Source organism: Schistocerca gregaria, chromosome 1 (genome assembly GCF_023897955.1).
Source record: "Schistocerca gregaria isolate iqSchGreg1 chromosome 1, iqSchGreg1.2, whole genome shotgun sequence".
Taxonomy (NCBI): Eukaryota; Metazoa; Arthropoda; class Insecta; order Orthoptera; family Acrididae; genus Schistocerca; species Schistocerca gregaria.
Window position 1 is genome coordinate 576,663,321 of NC_064920.1, and position 20,372 is coordinate 576,683,692.

Genomic DNA, 20,372 nt, shown 5'->3' on the forward strand with positions numbered 1-20,372 from the left:
CTCTATCCTGTGCAAGCTTCATCATCTTCCAGTACCTACTGCAACCTACATCCTTCTGAATCTGCTTAGTCTATTCATCTCTTGGTCTCCCTCTACTATTTTTCCCCTCCACGCTGCCCTCCAATACTAAATTGGTGATCACCTGATGCCTCAGAACATGTCCTACCAACCAATCCCTTCTTCTAGTCAAGTTGTGCCACAAATTTTTCTTCTCCCCAGTTCTATTCAATACCTCATTAGTTATGTGATCTACCCGTGTAATCTTCAGCATTCTTCTGTAGCACCACATTTTGATAGCTTTTATTCTCTTCTTGTCCAAACTATTTATCGTCCATGTTTCACTTCCATACATGGCTACACTCCATACAGAAACCACTTGCTGACACGTAAGTCTATACTCAATGTTAACAAATTTTTCTTCTTCAGAAATGCTTTCCTTGCCATTGCGAGCCTACATTTTATATCCTCTCTACGTCCACCATCATGAGTTATTTTGCTCTCCAAATAGAAAAACTCCTTTACTACTTTAAGTGCCTCATTTCGTAATGTAATTCCCTCAGCATCACCCAACATAATTTGACTACATTCCATTATCCTCGTTTTGCTTTTGTTGATATTCATCTTATATCCTCCTTTCAAGACACTGTCCATTCTGTTCAACTGCTCTTCCAGGTCCTTTGCTGTCTCTGCCAGAATTACAATGTCATCGGTGAACCTCAAAGTTTTTATTCCTACTCCGAATTTTTCTTTTGTTTTGTTACTGCTTGCTCAATATACAGATTGAATAACATTGGGGATAGGCTAGAACCCTGTCTCACTCCTTTCCCAACCACTGCTTCCCTTTCATGCCTCTCGACTCTTATAACTGCCATCTGGTTTATGTACAAAATTGTAAATAGTCTTTTGCTCCCTGTATTTTACCCCTGCCACCTTCAGAATTTGAAAGAGAGTATTCCAGTCGACAATGTCAAAAGCTTTCTCTTTGCCTTTCCTTAATTTATCTTCTAAGGATAATTCGTAGGGTCAGTATTGCCTCAAGTGTTCAACATTCCTAAGGAATCCACACTGATCTTCCCTGAGGTTAGCTTCTACCAGTTATTTCATTCGCCTGTAAAGAATTCGTGTTAGTATTTTGCAGTTGTGACTTATTAAACTGATAGTTCAGTAATTTTCACATCTGTCGATACCTGCTTTCTTTAGGATTGGAATTATTGTATTCTTCTTGAAGTCTGAGGGGTATTTCGCCTGTCTCATACATCTTGCTCACCAGATGGTAGAGTTTTGTCAGGACTGGCTCTCCCAAGGCTGTCAGTAGTTCTAATGGAATACTGTCTACTCCTGGGGCCTTGTTTTGATTTAGGTCTTTCAGTGCTCTGTCAAACTCTTCATGCAGTATCTTACCTCCCATTTCATCTTCATCTACCTCCTCTTCCATTTCCATAATATTGTCCTCAAGAACATCGCCCCTGTATAGACCCTCCATATACTCCTTCCACCTTTCTACTTTCCCCTCTTTGCTTAGAACTGGGTATCCATCTGAGCTCTTGATACTCATACAAGTGGTTCTCTTACCTCCAAAAAACAAAAAACAAAAATAAATAAATAAATAAATAAAAAGCCTCTACATCCTTACATTTGTCCTCTAGCTATCCCTGCTTAGCCTTTTTGCACTTTCTGTCGAACTCATTTTTGAGACGTTTGTATTCCTTTTTGCCTGCATTTATTGCATTTTTGTATTTTATCCTTTCATCAATTAAATTCAGTGTTCCTTCTGTTACCAAAGGATTTCTACTAGCCCTCGTCTTTTTATCTACTTGATCCTCTGCTGCCTTCACTATTCATTATATAATCTATCTGAAACCATCCAGTATTTCAAGGCCTCTTCCATGTATACAGCCTTCTTTCATGATTCTTGAACCAAGCTATGATTAATTTATGTTCTGTGCAACATTCTACCACGCGGCTTTCTCTTTCGTTTCCACATGCACCTACTACGTTTCCTTCTCTTCCTTTTCCTACAACCAAACTCCAGTCACCCATGACTATTAAATTTTCATCTCCCTTCACTATCTGAATAATTTCTTTTATCTCATCATACATTTCATCAATTTCTTCGTCATCTGCAGAGCTAGTTGGCATATAAACTTGTACTACTGTGGTGGGCATGGGCTTCGTGTCTGTCTTGGCCACAATCATGTGTTCTCTATGCTGTTTGTAGTAGCTTACCCGCACTCCTATTTTTTTATTCATTATTAAACCTACTCCTGCATTACCCCTGTTTGCTTTTGTATTTATAACCCAGTAGTCACCTGACCAGAAGTCTAGTTAATATTAATTCCAAGTGGTCACTTTCTCGTGTTCGTTTGATGTTTGGATTGCACGTGTTTAATGGGTGAATCAGACTGCATTTGCATGAACAACTTTGCACTAATTCTCAATTTGAAGTGAAGACACACGTCTCATTGAAATCAAAAGGAAATTATTGGTAACCTGAACTTTTGTCCTAAACTCTGCATTATTAATTGTTTTATGTTTTCATTTAAATAATCCTGATAAAATTAACCAGACACTTTAAGAAGTATGATACATTACTTTTCTGTAGAGATATGTGATGTAACTCTTCAGTCATAAAGTGACGAAATGGCTGGCTAGTAATTACCTTCAGGAAGAATTGTAGTGCTGCCATTAGATACATTTAAAGGTACATGAAACTATCCTAGCTCACTTGAGGAAGAGAGAGGGATAGCTTGGGGAAGATTAAAAAGGAAGGACAAGTCATTCAGACCCTACCATGTGAGGGACCTACCTGTAATGAGATTGAGGGTAGACAAATAAGTCCCCTTGTTCTCACAAAAGGCAGATACCATTCATCATAGGGTGTGAGTGACTGTGCTAAATAGTATTGAGAAGCCCAACTGAGTGAGCAAACATTATTGCTTACAGTATTATTTTCCTGCCGAGGTGATTGATAGTGTTGAAAAATAAAATTTTTGAGGTGGCTTCACCTTTCATATGGAGAAAGTAATTTGTCATATGAGGTGACTTTATTTTATTGTATTTTCACAGATTCTCTGACAAGGGGACATTTGAATATGTATGTGATGAAACATTAGAAGCCTTTTCTGACTATTTTGAAGAACTTGTTGAAGGTTGTGGCCATTTAAAGTCTGCTGATGTAACATACAGTGTAAGTACATCAAATATAAGTGTAAGGCGCTTTGTTTATGTAGCTCTGACTCTTACATTAAGCTCCCAGCATACCAATTTTAAACCATAACAGGAAGTCACACGACCGTGAACTAACACTACCAAACGAGAATTGATCGTGATCTTGACTACTAGTTGAGACTACAGCACTAGGTCATTAAGCAGCATATCAGAGCTAAATAATATCAATCAATTGATTATGAGGACAGTTTTGTGTTGCAGGTGGAGCAAATGTATAGTGCTCACATTCTTTTTGTCCTTAGTGTAATTTTGTTTGTCCTTAAATGGGACTGAAAATTTATGAGTCATTAAGATGTATTATTTGTAATAACACTACAGTGATAGATAGCAATACAAATTGATACTATCATATGAGAATAAAGCCTTCCATATACCAAAAAGATGGAGCACTCATGAAAAGTGTGCAATGAATACTGTAAGTTTGATGGCTGCAGTGAGGGCTACATCTGAAGGGCATTATGTTAAGAATGTTTGCAGTATGTAACTGGACTAGTTTAAATGAATGTTTCAATAAAGATGTTCTGTGATGTCTCTACCATGATACACATGACCACTTGCTATACAAATGGTATCCTCCGAACTGTGTAACAAATAAAGTACAAGGCACCAACTCATCTGAAGATTAATAAGGGGTGAACAGGCACATTTAAAAGACCCGGAAAATTAGAGCAGCTGTCTGGTATAGCCAGGACAGGAACTTATTTTAAGGCAGAAAGGGGTGGGGAGAGAGAGAGAGAGAGAGAGAGAGAGAGAGAGAGAGAGAGAGGGAAGGGGGGGGGGGTGTTATGGTCATAGTAGGTGTCCGCAAGGATGGGGTTGAGGGGCAATCTGCCCACTCCTGGGATCTGGTTACTGACCTTTTTATTCATTATAAAATTGTCACACATTTATGGCAGTTAGTACCAGTGACTACTGGATTGCAGGTTTAACACTTCTCAGCCCAATGGGAACATTGTCACTTTAACAGTTACAATATATCTCAGATTTTTTTGCTATACATGGGAGTTAATGCTGGATGTGGTGCTGATTTTGGTTACGTTCTGCAATCAAGTTGAATGTGAAACCTTATAGAACAGTGCCGAAATTGTAGTATTAATCTTTTCTGTCACTTTCTCAACAGCCCTTATTAAACTGCTGATTAAATAACAAGAGGATTCTAAAGCCAGTTCCCCGAACAACGTACACAAGGCAGCAGTATTTGTGCCCCTTTAGCTCAGGGTTCACACTGTAGTTCGCTAGCTATAATTAAGGTACAAATTATTGTAGGAAATGTTGTTGAAATGTAAACAGTAACAGCTAATGAAGAAACATTTGTAGGGCTAGTATTACTTCTGGCTGATGTAATGGCCATTTATGTTACTTCTCCTTTCGTTTTTAATTTTTATTGGTAAATGGTTCTTATTCATTGTATGAGCCGGCCGTTGCGACCGAGTGGTTCTAGGCGCTTCAGTCTGGAACTGCGCTGCTGCTGCTGCGGTCGCAGGTTCGGATACTGCCTCGTGCATGGCTGTGTGTGATGTCCTTAGGTTAGTTAGGTTTAAGTAGTTCTAAGTCTAGGGGACTGATGAGCTCAGATGTTAAGTCCCATAGTGCTTATAGCCATTTGAACCATTGTATGATAAGACACATATGAAGATTTTATATTAGAGTGGTACTGTGTTTGACTTCCATCTAACCTTCATAATTAAATACTTGTCAATAATTCACTTAAAAATCACAGCTATAACTGAAACGTGTATAAGTTTACTGACATGGACTCCTTAAATGAAAATATTAATTTTAGGTGTCTCATTGTCTTTCGCATTGCAAATCTAATTTTGTATTTAGTTTTCTGTGATACATGATTATTTCTTTTTAGGATGGTGTTCTCACTGTAAATTTTGGAAGTCCTTATGGTACATATGTAATAAACAGGCAGACACCAAACGAGCAGATTTGGCTTTCCTCACCCATAAGTGGACCAAAGAGATACGATTTCATCAGTGGACAGTGGATATATAAACATGATGGAGTACCATTGCACAAACTTCTTGATACAGAAATATCACAAATTGTTAAACAAACTGTAGATTTCTCAAAGTGTTTGCCTAATGTAAATGTTAAATGATCTTTCATAGATAACTTAGGTATGTATGTAAGTAAATTACTGTAGTTATTTGTGTGGCAGTATTGCAGATTAAGGGCACATTAAAATGTCTATATATGATTTTGATGTGTTTTGTTCCTGTAAAATAAATTTTGGCAGAAATAGATGTGGTTGTGTTTGCACTTTTATCAGTTTGTTCTTTGAAATGTACTGCTTGTTTGAAAATACCAGTGCCTGTTTGCTAAAGCACATATATTTGTTTTACTCTGCGATGTTCAGATAGGCACTGACATGCACATATTAACTGCACAATGCATGAAAAGAGTTGTCAAGTTTTAAAAAGTCTTGACTTTTCTTAACAAAACATGAAGGAAATTTAAAACACATGTGAATTTTGAACCTCATACAATTACAGAAAATGCACAGACTGAACATCTGTCTACTACACAATGTGTTTAAACTAGCAACATGTATAATCTGTAATGAATTTAAAATCCTCTTCAATTTTCACAATTCTTGCGCTTCAGTTTCCTGATTTCTCATATGTTCTCATTACACAGTTAGTAATTTAAAGTAAGACCACATCATACTGTCACAATAATGATGTATTAATATTGATTATTATTTTTGTTTGTTTATTGTTGTTGTTACACTATTCACCATTTTAAAACATTTTGTCAGATGGTTTGTTGAAAGTAGGTGTTCTTGAATCAATTTTTTATGCTGATCCTAGAAATAACTAATGTTTTTGTCTGTCACATCAGGTTTTAATACAAAATAAGAAGTAATATTCTAACATCATTTCACACAAGGTGAAATTTTAATCGGAATATATTTAAAAAATAAAATACATTAAAAAACGGGGCTGAGAACTCCCCTAATTTTTTTCTTGACCACCTTGTATAAAAACAAGCCTTCCTTGCAGATTCTTGTTGATGACGACTGTCCCTCTTTAACATACGACAGTAGTCAGCCAACACAGATGCTGTTCAATGCCGCTGGTCCCTCCTCTTAATATCTCTGAAAATGTCCACTCTGCTCTTCAATATAAAGTTCCAAATCCCCGGAAAGTAGTTGACATGTGAGTAAAGTGGCGTTTCACACTCATTTAGCAACCCATCATCTTGAAATTTTGCAACTTTTTTCAGCAATCGCCTTGTAATTAGGGATCTTTGTTATTTCATAGAAAGTTATCAGTTACCGATCAGAAGGTGGTCATGCACCTTTTCCTCTTTCCTTCATTGTCTTCTCAGAAGTCCCACCTCATGTGGTGAGGGGAAAATTTCTTGGAAAGGTGCTTAGTGCAGGGTCTAACCCTGTGGTAGAGACTTCACAAAATCACTTCATCAAGCCCAATTTTATTTTAGGGATGGAAGCAAGATTTTTTTTACAAATGATTCATCCTGGGTACTTTCAGTTACAGCCACAAAATTTCTCTGCTCTGATCAAACTCACACTCTTCTGCCATGCCCCCCCCCCCCCCCCCCCCCCTGCAGGTCTGGGGGTTGGAATAGGCCCAAGGTATTCCTGCCTGTCATAAGAAGTGACAAAAAGGAGTCTCTCACTTTTCAGCCCTATGAGTTCAGGCCCAATTCTATGGTTTGACCAGCCACTTTCAAAACTAGAGAGAACTACGGGCCCTATGGAGAAGGATGCCTTCTTGTTGGTGCACAAGTTACCCATAGTGCCCTTAGATTTGATCTCCCGAATCTCTTGTCATGGCTGTGCATCTCCACCTGCGATTCAACTATTTGTGCGTGGACGCTTTCTGGGCTATGTCATCTTCTTCCGTTGTTTCCTGTCCTCCTCGCCCCCTCCCCCCCCCCCCCCCCCCACCCTCTGCGTGACATTATTGGATTTCTTTGTTCCCAATATCCAGCCTGGTAGCCAGTCCGTTGTGGTGGGGCCATCATGTACCTTTCTGGTGGTAGCCCCCTGAAAACACAGGGATCGCACTGCTGATGCCTGAGTTGTAAACTCCACATGTATGCCAAATAGTAGATGCCTGTCTTCCTGGGGCATGAGGACTCCCAGCAATGACCATCATGCCATGTGGCCTCTGCTGTGGCTGGGTGGTGCCTGTGGGGAGAGCCCCTGATCGGTGTGGGTGGCATCAGGGTGGATGACCCGCAATGAAGCAGACTGTCATCTCTTGCTGATGACTGTATGGCACCAACAGTCTGTAAGAAGGGCAACTTCGAATACAATGCCGACAGGTATGACCCTAAATTGGTTCCCTCCCTCGCTACACCATGGGAGGAACGTGGGGCTACAGAACGGGGAGAGCCATATTCGCCTCTGTTTTTAGTCTGTAGCAGACCTGATGGGGACTTCTTTCTATCTACGACACCTCAATTTTTCATTGAACACTTGAGGATTAGTCTGTCCACCGGGCCACCAGAACACATCTGCCTCCTTGGTAGTAGGGGCCAAATCTTCCTCCGTGGCTCCCAAAGCACCTATTTTGGGAGCAAGTACCCCCCCCCCCCCCCTTAAATGCAGGGGACATTGGTCTTCTCCCCCCTACCAGAGAAGCAACAGCCTCCTCCTGCTCCTCTCTTGTGGTCATGTGGAAGGCGTCCTTTGGGGCCCTCTCTCCCAAGGTCTACACTAATGCCACGGCGGTCACTCACCTGTGGCTCAAGAGGCCAAAAACTGCTGGTCGGAAGAGCTTCATGGTCTTACTCCATGCCTCATGCTGCTTTGGAGAAATCTTCCTAGCAAGCCCCTAAGGAGTAGTGAGAGAGCAAAAAAACTAAGTAGTAGTCTGCTAAGAAACAGGGCCCTCTGGTGGCCCCAACACCACCACTCCCTGTCATTTCTGCATCTGAGGATACATTGGAGATCTTAGCATCCCCTGCAGACCTGGATCTCACTGATGCCTCATCCACCATAAAAATACCTGAAAATACTCATTCAGAGGCAGCGAATGACCTGAGGCATAACCTGCCTCCTTGTGCACTTCATGCCTTCCCAGCCTCATGATAACGTCATCTTCCAGTGGAATTTCAGTGTTTTTTTCCACCATCTGGTTGACCTAAAGCAACTGTTAAGCATTACACCTGCTTTTGCACATTGCCCTTCAGGAAACCTGGTTCCCCAAATTGCGGACCCTGCTCTCCACGGCTACAGGGGATATTACAAGAACCATAATTACTATAATAGAGTGTCAGGTGGAGTTTGTGTCTGTATCTTGAATTCAGTATGCTGTGAACCTGTGCCCCTTCATAACCCTCTTGAAGCTGTGGCTGTCAGGATAAGGATGACGCAGGAAATACCTGTCTGCAACGTATATCTTCCTCCAGGTGGTGAAGTACCCCTGAATGCATTGGCTGCACTGATTCATCAACTCCCTAACCTTTCCTACTTTTGGGAGATTTTTAATGCTCGTAACCCCTTGTGGGGTGACACCATGCTTACTGACTGGGGCAGAGATGTTGAAAATTTACTGTCACAACTCGATCTTAGATATAGGTGCCCCCACACATTTCATTGCGGCACATGGCACATATTCAGCCGTTGATATCTTGGTTTGCAGTGCTGGTGTTCTCCCATATATCCAGTGGAGTGCATGCGACGAACTGTGTGGTAGTGATCACATCCCCATCTTCCTGTCACTGCCCCGGTGTCATGCCCTTGGACACCTGCCCGTATGGACTTTATACAAGGCAGACTGGGAAGCCTTCACATCGGCTGTCACCTTTGAATCTCCTCCACGTGGCAACTTTGATGTGGTGGTTGAGCAGGTAACTATGACGATTGTTTCTGCGGTGGGAAATGCGATCCCTCATTCCTTAGGGTACCTCTGGGGAAAGACAGTCCCTTGGTGGTTGCCGGAAGTCACTGAGGCCATTAAGGAGCGTCGGTGAGCTCTACAGCGGCATAAGCGGCACCCTTCCCTGCAGCACCCCATAGCCTTTGAACGGTTCCGTGCCTACCCTTGCCAGCTAATCAAACGACAGAAACAGGAGTGTTCAGAGAGGTACGTCTTGACTATTGGGTGCCACACGTCACCTTCCCAAGTCTTGGGTAAATATCAATGAGTTTTTGGGTACCAGACCAAAAGAGGTGTTCAAGGCATTCACTTCAGAACTGCTACAAATTTGTGGAGCAATAGACCGCGCCGCTCGAAATGTCAACACAACTGACACTGCTAAGAGTATCCTACAACTTCCACAATGGCAATGGGTTATACGCGATGCTGGTGACTACTTTGAACGCCAGTAAAATTTTGAAACACGTATCTATTTTGTACGAGCTGTAAACAAATATTGGCCACTATTGAAGTTCCAACCCTCATACGAGTGGGGTCTCTAAGGCCCGCTCCTGATTTTTATCCCGAATTTCCAGTCACATTATACTTTCCATGTCCAAGTTGGTGCCTCCCACAGTTCCCCTCATATCCAGGAGAATGGGGTCCTGCAGGGCTCTGTATTGAGTGTATCCCTATCCACAACAGATACCTCTCCATTGTGGTTGCACCTACGGTATGGCTATCTGTATTGTTGAGGCACGCAAGCCTACCTACCAATGGCAAGGTCCATGGTTCATTGGGGGGGGGGGGGGGGGGGCTGGGGACTTAAGATTAGGAAATGAGACACTTAAAGAAGTAAATGAGTTTTGTTATTTGGGAACCAAAATAACTGATGATGGTCGAAGTAGGGAGGATATGAAAATAGACTGGCAGTGGCAAGAAAAGTATTTCTGAAGCAGAGAAATTTGTTAACATTGTGTTTAGATTTAGGTGTCAGGAAGTCTTTGCTTAAAGTTATTTGTATGGAGTGTAGCCATGTATGGAAGGGAAACGTGGACAATAAACAGTTTAGTAAAGATGAGAATGGCTTTTGAAATGTGGTGCTGCAGTAGAATGCTGAAGATTATGGAGTAGATAATGTAACCAATGAGAAGGTACTGAATAGAACTGGGGAGAAGAAATTTACGGTACAACCTGACTAAAAGAAGGGATTGGTTGGTAGGTCATATTCTGAGGCATCAAGGGGTTACCACTGTAGGAAAGTGTGGTGGGTAAAAATCATAAAGGGAGACTACAAGATGTATACAGCCAGCAGATTCAGATTGATGTAGGTTGCAGTAGTAACTCCGAGATGAAGAGGCTTGCGCAGGATCCAGTAGCATGGAGAGCTGCATCAAACCAGTCTGCAACACAGTCTACCAATTACACTAGACACTTTTGAGACCATTTGTATTGTTATCAGCTTTCTCTTGTTCACTGATGAATGATTTCAAGTCTTGAACACTGTACATACCTATCCTTCGCTGTACCTGGGCCAGTTAAAATGACTGTGTTTTGGTAGGGCATCTTAGTTATTAAGAATGGCCTCTCATATAACGAGTGAAATTTGCTTATAATTTTTTCACATTTTCACTATTTTGGTAACTACCAACTAAAACCTAGTCACTCACTTTCTACTTCATGGGCATACCTTTCTCCCACCTCTTTTTCCTTCTCTTAGTCTCTCTCATTAGCAACTCATTCACATTTTTGCTCCATGACTTTTGTGTACCAACACGTTTCTGTGGCCATCCAACCCATTTTAGGAGGTATTCTCCTTCCATTTGTTCCCCTACTGTTTCTACTGGGGAAACTTAAGTGACTGAATGTAGCAACGCATTTAGTACCTTTTCAAATTCTCCCACCATATCTGTCCATTTTATGGCCGAGTGCACCAATCTTGATTAACAGTTAACCATGGTTAAGTCGATATATAAACCTGTTCAACGCAAAATTCTGGTGCACCAACATCGATGTAAGTTAAACGAGGGAATTGACCGTGGTTGTATTTAACCGGGGTTCTTTCCCAGTTTTCTCGACATAACCGTGATTTTAAAAGCATACACTATTACGGTGGCGGCATGTTTTTGATGTTATTGATGTCACTGAGGAAGAATTGTTATACCTTGACCATTTAAATCATGACCGAAACCGTGTTGGAGTGATTGTGGAAAGGGGAAACCCTTTTGAAGATTATGATGACAGGAAGTTTGAAGAGAGATTTCGTCTGTCACAAGAAACAGTGTGGTGGTTATTAAACGAAATTAATGATAGGTTAGAATTTCCTACTGATCGAAATAACCCTATTTCGCCGATAAACATCCTTTTGATTACTTTAAGGGTATATGCAACTGGTGCATTCAACATTCTTATTGGGGACAATAGTAATGTACATCGTACAACAGCACAACGAATCATCAGTAATGTATCAGACATCATAGCATCAGTGTCTCCTCGCTTTATAAAATTTCCTACAAGAGGAGAAGTGTGTTCTGTGATGTATGGTTTTAGTCGATTGGACCGATTTCCTGGCATTCTTGGTACCTTGGATTGTACCCATATAAGAATTCAGTCTCCTGGAGGAAATAATTCGGAACTTTTCCGCAATAGGAAATCATATTTTTCCTTTAACTGTCAAACCATTAGTGATCACAATTTTTTAATAAGAGATATTGTCGCTCGATGGCCAGGCTTTGTGCACGACAGTACCATATTTCTCAACTGCGCTCACAGAGCTCAATTGAAAACGGAGAAATACCAAAAGGTCACTTATTGGGAGATAGTGGTTATGCATGTAGATCCTACTTGTTAACTCCACTTTTAAATCCACGAAATGAAGCAGAGCATCGATATAACAGGTCTTGTATTAAAACTAGAAACGCTGTTGAGAGAAAATATGGCATGTGTAAGAGAAGATTGCCCATATTATCTCTAGGAATAAGATGTAATCCACAGAAAGCAAAGTCAATAATTGTGGGTACAGCTGTCTTGCATAATATTGCGAGGAGTACAAGCAGTGAAGAACCACCAGAAGATCCAGAAATTTCTCGACTTTTAAATCAGTTACGTGACGAGAGAGGCCCCAACATTGAAGATAATGAACCTGTGGTACCTGGACAGCAGATGTATTGATGATACATTACCTGGAAGAGCAGTTCGTCATGCTATAATTAATGAACATTTCCGATAAGGTAACATAAATTCAGACATTGTTCAGAATGAAAAATTACGATTATAGTTACGGGATTTCGCCGTATTTTTTATTTTTCCGATTATTTCAGTGTGTAATCTATTTTTTCTGCTATCTAGGGAACATAAAAGTACTCACTGAACTGAGTGTGTGATGAGAAATTTGAGGTTGTGGCATGCCAGGGACAGGATGTGCTGTCTACAGACAATTACCCAGCTGCTGCTTTTCTGAGATATTTTTTTAGTGTGGAACTGTTGATAATTCAATATTAAAGATATATTTGTCATATCACATTGGTTGTGAAAGCAATGCAGTACTCTGTTATTTATATACATGTTCATTTTCTGGGCATGTACTTAAATTTGAGAACAAATGACTCCATTACAATCAGAGAGTGTGAGAGTAAAAGTGAGTGGAATAAAATATAATGGATAGTTCTGTATTATGTTCACTGTAGATCCTAAACATCTCTCAAATTTTCTACTATAACAACTAATATGTGAATGTCCAACAGTTTTGTAATATTAAAAGAACACATTGTTTATTATTATTAGAACCTTTCATATTAGAGGTTATTTTACTGTACTTGTTCTCCTCTTTATGTGCTGCATTCCACTTTGCAACTGTTGACGTGCAAACTGCCTATGTAGCCTTTCACCTTTAATTTTAGTCCTATTTTAGCACTTGCTGCATTTTAGTGACACTTGTCCGTTGTTGTTTTCGTTCGGGCGCTAAAGACTACACTGTGGAGTGCCCATATCCACCATATCCATCCATTTACTGCACTTCTGTTCACCATTAATGCAGTCTTATCACCTAGATTAGCTTAAACTTATGAATATGCAGTAAACACGTAGGCACAAAATAAATAATCATTTGTGTAATAACATAAAATGTCAGTTTGGGATAGTTTATTTCTTAAATTGGTTCCATATTAATCACTACTCTTTATTTACAATATGATTTGCTTCAAACATAAGTGTGTGCGGGTATAAGGTTGTGCAAAGAATTGAATTACATTGTTAATTCTAGCCAGTCATGCCTGTAGCAGCACTTACACAATATTATGTACAACTGTATGGTATCAAAAAAATACATAAAATTGAAGACAAATTGTGTTTAGAAATTGCCACCAAAAATAAGTTCTCATTGCTACAAAAGGCAATGGAATTTTGTCAGCAATGTCTAATACTTTGGGGATCAGTCAAGAGTAATAATTAGTTAAGGAGTGTGCTACTTCGGAGTATATGAAAGCGGAACTGTAATGCTGTGGGTTGTCTGTAAGAAGTGTCATACTTTAAGTTATTACTGAGGAAAATTCTCTCCCTCACTTTGTCACTGATATTGATGCAGTTTTTTTCACGTATTTAATGCTCACCTTTACAGAAGGGAATTCTTTGTGATTGCATAGTGCCACTGAAAAATGCCTCACTGCAAATACAGTTGTGGCAGAAGTTATGGGTTGCTATCATAAACATTAGCAGGTGCAGAGTATTGCTATGAAAGCCACACATGCCATGATTACTATAGTAGAAAACAGTGCCCCATCATAGGAATGCCTTACTGAAAATACCTTGCTACAAATTCTGTTGTGATAAAAGTTATGGGCTGACATTATAAGCATTAACAGGTGCAGAGTATTGCTAGAAAAGCCACACAATGCTAATCTCACTACTGCAGAAAAGAGTGCCCATATTAGCAATGTATTACCCAATAATGCCTCTCTACAAATACTGTTGTGATAAATGTTACAGGTTTCCACCATACACATTACCAGGTGGTGTGGCTAGGAAAGCCACATATGCCATGCTTACTTTTGCAGAAAAGAGAATCCATCACAGCAGCATATTTCTCAAAATGCCTCACTTCAAATTGTATTGTCATAAAAGTTATAGGTTCCCATTATAAACATTACCAGGTGTAGAGTATTGCGAGGAAAATGGTACACACAAAGTTATGGTTTGGAGCACTTTCCCTCATAATTTAATATGTTAGGATATTTCTGGTATAAATAATCCAAAACATGATTACATTGGGCCTGGCGGATATAATTGTTGAAGCACATTTAAAAGGTAGAGTAACAAGGATGCTTTATTACTATTATTTTGTTTCATTAACAGTCTACCTCATTGTTAAGTCATTTAAGTATAAATTGGCACCTGACATTACGGCTGCAGGCCTACAACTGACATGTAGCTCACTTGTGTAAACTGCAGTGTTGCTAACCTGTTTTTATATATGAAGTAATTTTAATTTTAAGTGATTGGATGAAACTTGGTCCAGACCCTATAAGCTGTAAGCAGATATTAGATAACAACTAGAATAGTAGCAGTCATCACTAATGGGACAAACACAGAGAAACAATTTGAACTGTGAGACAACTTTCATACATTAGATAGAATACAACATAGCACAAAAAAATTACAAAAATTCACTGTCACAGGAAAAAAAATCACGTTACTGGCATTTTTCTTCTTCCAGTATTTTAGTTTTTCTTTCAGGGCCAGAATCTTTAAATTTTTAATCCTCAGTTCCTCCTTATGTTCTGCCTTCATCATGAGTAATTGGGCCTCCAGTAGTTCCACTCTCTTCTTGTACACATTTTCGATTACTGTTCCCAAACCTGATGGCCCTGGTTTTGCAGGCATCCTGCGACAATGCCTTGTATTTTTTGCCGGGCAAATGTTTTCATTGGGTGGATCAGGAGACTGCAAAACAAGACTGCAGCTGGATGACGTCCACCAGAACATTCTTTGATGTCTCTTTTCTTTGTATTACGTTAGGTGTGTGGGAAGTGCTAGGTTCTGTGCACTCTGCTAACTCGACAACTGAAGCAGGGGCGTGTTCTCACTGCACTGCACTGCACTGCACTGCACTCCATGTTAACAACATCCACAGTCGTACTAAATTGTACATCGGAATTGTATGCATTTGTTAACGGTTTCATTGAGGAACCAACAATTTCTAACAGTTTAGCCCGATCATGGATCTTGGTTGTTTGGGTAGGCTTCCCCCCACCTGTTTTACACATTTCTACCTTTTCTTCTGCAAGGCCTTTTCGAAGTCTTGTTTTCATGTTTTCATAACAGGTTTTCAGCCTGTCACAGGATCTTTTTGTCACACCTGAAATTAAATAAATGTTGTAGTTTGTAGTACCATAAATTAATTCTTATATTATTTACATTCATAAGTCCATTTTGCATTCTGAGGCTCTTAACTTACAACTGCAATAAAAATCTAAGGTCTATATATGGCTGTTGTTTACAGATCAGTTCATGTGCCGTATCCTACACTTACGATGAACCTAGAAAAGTTATTCATTTATGAGTAAACTTACCAGGAGTAGAATTAAATTGCACCTCCACACGGGACCACATTGCCTATTTTTCTTTTAAGTTGCAGCCGTCGGTTTTCTTATTTTCAAGAACGGATGCATTTGCACCCACCAGTTCAAAGAAGTACATCTCTCTCTTACTTCGAGAAATTCAGTGTTTTTCTTTTATTCTCCATTATTCTCAAAAGAAAAAAAAAAAGAAAAGAATCAGAAACAGGTACTGAGGTACGTGTACACACATCTGCTTGTCAATGGAAAAAAACAGCAAAGAGAGAATGTGACACCAGTGATTATCTGTGCAATTTCATGTTTACTAACATTTTTGCGTTGCCAGGCTACATTTCGTTGCAATGTAGAGAGTTTACCACGATCAAATGCACGGTTGGCTGATGGTTTGCTGACTGGCGATTAATGCTGGTGCACTGCAGAAACATTTTAAATGCGGTGTACTTTTAACCATGACCGTGGGACCTTGGTTATCATGCTTTTTGACCGGGGTTGGTGCACTCGTCCATTAATGTCTGTGTGCAATAAGTGCCAAAGTCTACCCGACTTGCACATGACCCTTTCTACTGGATTACTTTTGTGGATGATATTTAGAAATTAATATATTGTCCACGCCTTCCCATGCCAAAAATGCTTTAAACTGCCTGGCTAAAAAGTATGTTCCATTATCTGACAGCAATTTTTTTTTTTGGTTTACCCACATTTTTGAAATTATCTCTTAGTTTTATTATAGTATTATGTGATGTTGCCTTCCTTGATGGGTGTAATTTTTTTAGTTATGTCATTCCTCCCTGGCCTCTTGGTAATAGACCGTAAAGTCTATGGCTGACAAGTCCCACAAATTACATGAATGATGGGATACAGTGCAGTGAGGACAACAATAGTTCGTACCTTAACTTTCTGGCATCTCTCATATGATCTTAAGATTTTCCTAACCACGTAATTCATTTTCTTAAATTAGCAAAAATTTGTTTACATGAATTATACACTTTTTTGGGCCTAAATTGGCATATTGTATGTGTACATACCAAGTTATTAAATTATGCTATTTTGTGGGATGCATAGTACCCATCTATGTGAGTTGTGTATCCTATGAAACAGTATTCTTTTGTACAATCTCCAATTGTCCTTTGTATCAGTATGACTTTGGCATATGGCATCAATGTGTAATTGTGAGTGACTGTCGTTGCATTTATCACTTTCAAAGTTTTTCAGAGATCCTGTATGTCTTTCTAATATGTATTTACTTTAAAAAATAAACAGCAAATTTGCCCCTTTCCTGTACATTTTGGCTTGATTGGGGACCTATAGGTAGTCGAGACAATGCATCGGGTATTGTATTATCTTTTCCCTCTATGTATTTAATAGTAAAGTGAAGTTCCTGTGGAAAGAGAGCCCTTTGTGTTAGCCTACTGTGTTGAAACTTGCTCTTTAATAGAAATGTTAATGCATTATGGTCTGTATGTATTAGTGTCTTGTATCCCAGTAGTAAGTATTTAAATTTCTTGAATACTCACCCAACTGATAATGTTTCATTTTCTGTAATGCTGTAATTTTGTTCATGTTTTATGAGCATTCTACTGGAAAAAGCTATTGGTTTTTGCTCTGAAGTGTGGCCAGTCACACATTCTTGGAATATGATATTAACAGGGCTAGGAGAAATAAAGTTAATTGTTGGGTGTTATTACCGGCCACCAGGTTCCAGCACGACAGATCTAGAATCATTCAAAGGGAGTCTACACTCTGTATTGTAGAAGTACCTGGATCATGCTGTATTAGTCAGAGGCGACTTCAACCTACCTAGTATAGACTGGGATGTCTATGGATACATTACAGGTGGTTCAGACAAGCCGTCGTGTGAATTACTTTTGATCACATTATTTGAAAACTGTCTTGAGCAGATAAATCGACAGCCAACATGTAATGGAAATATTTTAGGTCTGGTAGACACGAACAGACCAGACCTCATCGACGGTGTCAGTGTTGAGACAGGGATTAGTGATCATGATGTTGTCATTACGACTATCGTTACGAAAGTTAAAAAGTCTGTCAAGAATGCTGGGAGAGTATTCTTACTAGAGAGAAGATAAGCAGTTGGTAGCATCCCACTTAGTAAATGAATCAAATTCATTTACTTCCGGTACGATGGACATGGAAGAATTATGGGCAAATTTTAAACACATTGTAAATCACGCATTGGAGAAGTAAGTTTTGAAAAAGTGGGTTACGGATGGAAAAGACCCACCATGGTTTAACAGCGCAATTCGGAGAATGCTCAGGAAGCAAAGACAGTTGCACTCGTGGTACAAGAAAGATCGGGAGAATGAGGACAGGCAAAAGTTAGTAGAGATTCATGCTGCTGTAAAAAGAGCAATACGTGAAGCATTCAACCACTACCACCATCATACCTTAGCAAAAGATCTTGCTGAAAACCCAAGGAAATTCTGGTCTTACGGAAAATCGGTAAGCGGGTCGAAGGCTTCCATCCAGTCACTCACTGATCAGTCTGGTCTGGCAACAGAAGACAGCAAAACGAAAGCTGAAATTTTTAATTTAGCACTTGAGCAATCTTTCATGCAGGAGGATCGTACAAACATACCGCCGTTTGAGTCTCGTACAGATTCCCATATGGAGGACATAGTGATAGACATCCCTGGGGTTGTGAAGCAGCTGAATGGGTTGAAAATAAATAAATCACCAGGTCCTGATGGGATTCCAATTTGGTTTTACAGAGAGTTCTTTACTGCATTGGCTCCTTACTTAGGTTGCATTTACCGCGAATCTCTTGCCCAACGTAAAGTCCCGAGCGACTGGAAAAAAGTGCAGATGACGCCTGTATATAAGAAGGGTAGAAGGACGGATCCTCAAAATTACAGACCAATATCCTTAACATCGGTTTGTTGCAGGATTCTCGAACATATTCTCAGTTCGAATATAATTAATTTCTCCGAGACAGAGAAGTTGCTGTCCATGCATCAACATGGCTTTAGAAAGTGTCGCTCCTGCGAAACACAACTCGCCCTTTTTTCACATATCATCTTGCGAACCATGGATGAAGGGTATCAGACGGATGCCATATTCCTTGACTTCCGGAAAGCATTTGACTTGGTGCCCCACTGCAGACTCCTAACTAAGGTATGAGCATATGGGATTGGTTCCCAAATATGTGAGTGGCTCGAAGACTTCTTAAGCAATAGAACCCAGTACGTTGTCCTCGGTAGTGAGTGTTCATCGGAGGTGAGGGTATTATCTGGAGTGCCCCAGGGAAGTGTGGTTGGTCCGCTGTTGTTTTCTGTCTACAGAAATGCCCTTTTGCATAGGGTGGATAGCAATGTGTGGCTGTTTGCTGATGATGCTGTGGTGTACGGGAAGGTGTCGTCGTTGAGTGACTGTAGGAGGATAAAATATGACTTGGACAGGATTTGTAATTGGTGTAAAGAATGGCAGCTAACTCTAAATATAGATAAATGTAAATTAATGCAGATGAATAGGAAAAAGAATCCCATAATGTTTGAATACTCCATTAGTAGTGTAGCGTTGACACAGTCATGTCGATTAAATATTTGGGCATAACATTGCAGAGCAATACGAAGTGGGACAAGCATGTATGGCAGTTGTGGGGAAGGCGGATAGTCATCTTCGGTTCATTGGTAGAATTTTGGGAAGATGTGGTTCAACTGTAAAGGAGACCGCTTATAAAACACTAATACGACATTTTCTTGAGTACTGATAGAGTGTTTGGGATCCATATCAGATCGGATTGAGGGAGGACATAGAAGCAATTCAGAGGCGGGCTGCTAGATTTGTTACTGGTAGGTTCGATAATCATGCGAGTGTTACAGAAATGTTTCAGGAACTCGGGTGGGAGTCTCTGGTGGAAAGGAGGCATTCTTTTCGTGAATCGCTACTGAGGAGATTTAGAGAACCAGCATTTGAGGCTGACTGCAGTGCAATTTTACTGCCGCCAATTTATATTTCGCGGAAAGAGCACAGAGGTGAGATAAGAGAGATTAGGGCTCGTACAGAGGCATATAGGCAGTAATTTTTCCCTCGTTCTGTTTGGGCCTGGAACAGGGAGAGAAGATGCTAGTTGTGGTGCGAGGTACCCTCCGCCATGCACCGTATGCTGGATTGCGGAGTATGTATGTAGATGAATGTAACGTATTATTTTTTTTCTTTCTCTCTTTTCTTTTCTCCCTCGTTCTTTTCTCTCTCTCTCTCTCTCTCTCTCTCTCTCTCTCTCTCTATATATATATATATATATATATATATATATATATATATATATATATATATACACAATAATTTTGTACCGTTGATAACCTAGGTATAGAAACAAATGAGTTAGAGTGATGCTCTTTAATTTTTAATTGCTTTAGATTTGTCCGTCTGTCTCTAAGTGGTAGTGGGTGGACTTGTGACGAGTTCTGCTGCATTGATATTGTTCAGAAGTGTGTATTCCAACATTGCATTAGAAAGTATTAAATAAAGTTATTGAGATAGCGAAGTTTATTCATACATTCGCGGTGACGATACCCATCTGTTCATCTCTTCACAATGTGCCGAGAATCCTGCATCAAGAGGATTCGAAGCACACAAGAATAATTTGCGTGAGCAGAAGAGGGGTGCTCTGGAACCAGTATTGTCATACCAAGCCTTATGCACAATGACGGTAACAAGAAAAAGAAGTATGTAAATTTAAATTTGAATAAATGTATTGAATATTGAATCACTT

General features: G+C 39.8%; 2 protein-coding genes across 2 annotated transcripts in view; both read left to right on the forward strand.

Annotated features, from left to right (window-relative positions):
• The window catches only part of LOC126356679 (frataxin homolog, mitochondrial-like), a 28,762-nt gene extending 23,282 nt beyond the window's left edge, over positions 1-5,480 (forward strand). The window contains exons 2-3 of the mRNA XM_050007390.1: positions 3,067-3,187; positions 5,087-5,480. Coding sequence (XP_049863347.1) covers positions 3,067-3,187; positions 5,087-5,335 — 370 coding nt within the window. The 3' untranslated portion in view covers positions 5,336-5,480. The remainder of the gene's footprint in view (positions 1-3,066; positions 3,188-5,086) is intronic.
• The window catches only part of LOC126356663 (uncharacterized protein KIAA0825 homolog), a 217,822-nt gene that overhangs the window by 24,071 nt on the left and 173,379 nt on the right, over positions 1-20,372 (forward strand). The window lies entirely within an intron of this gene.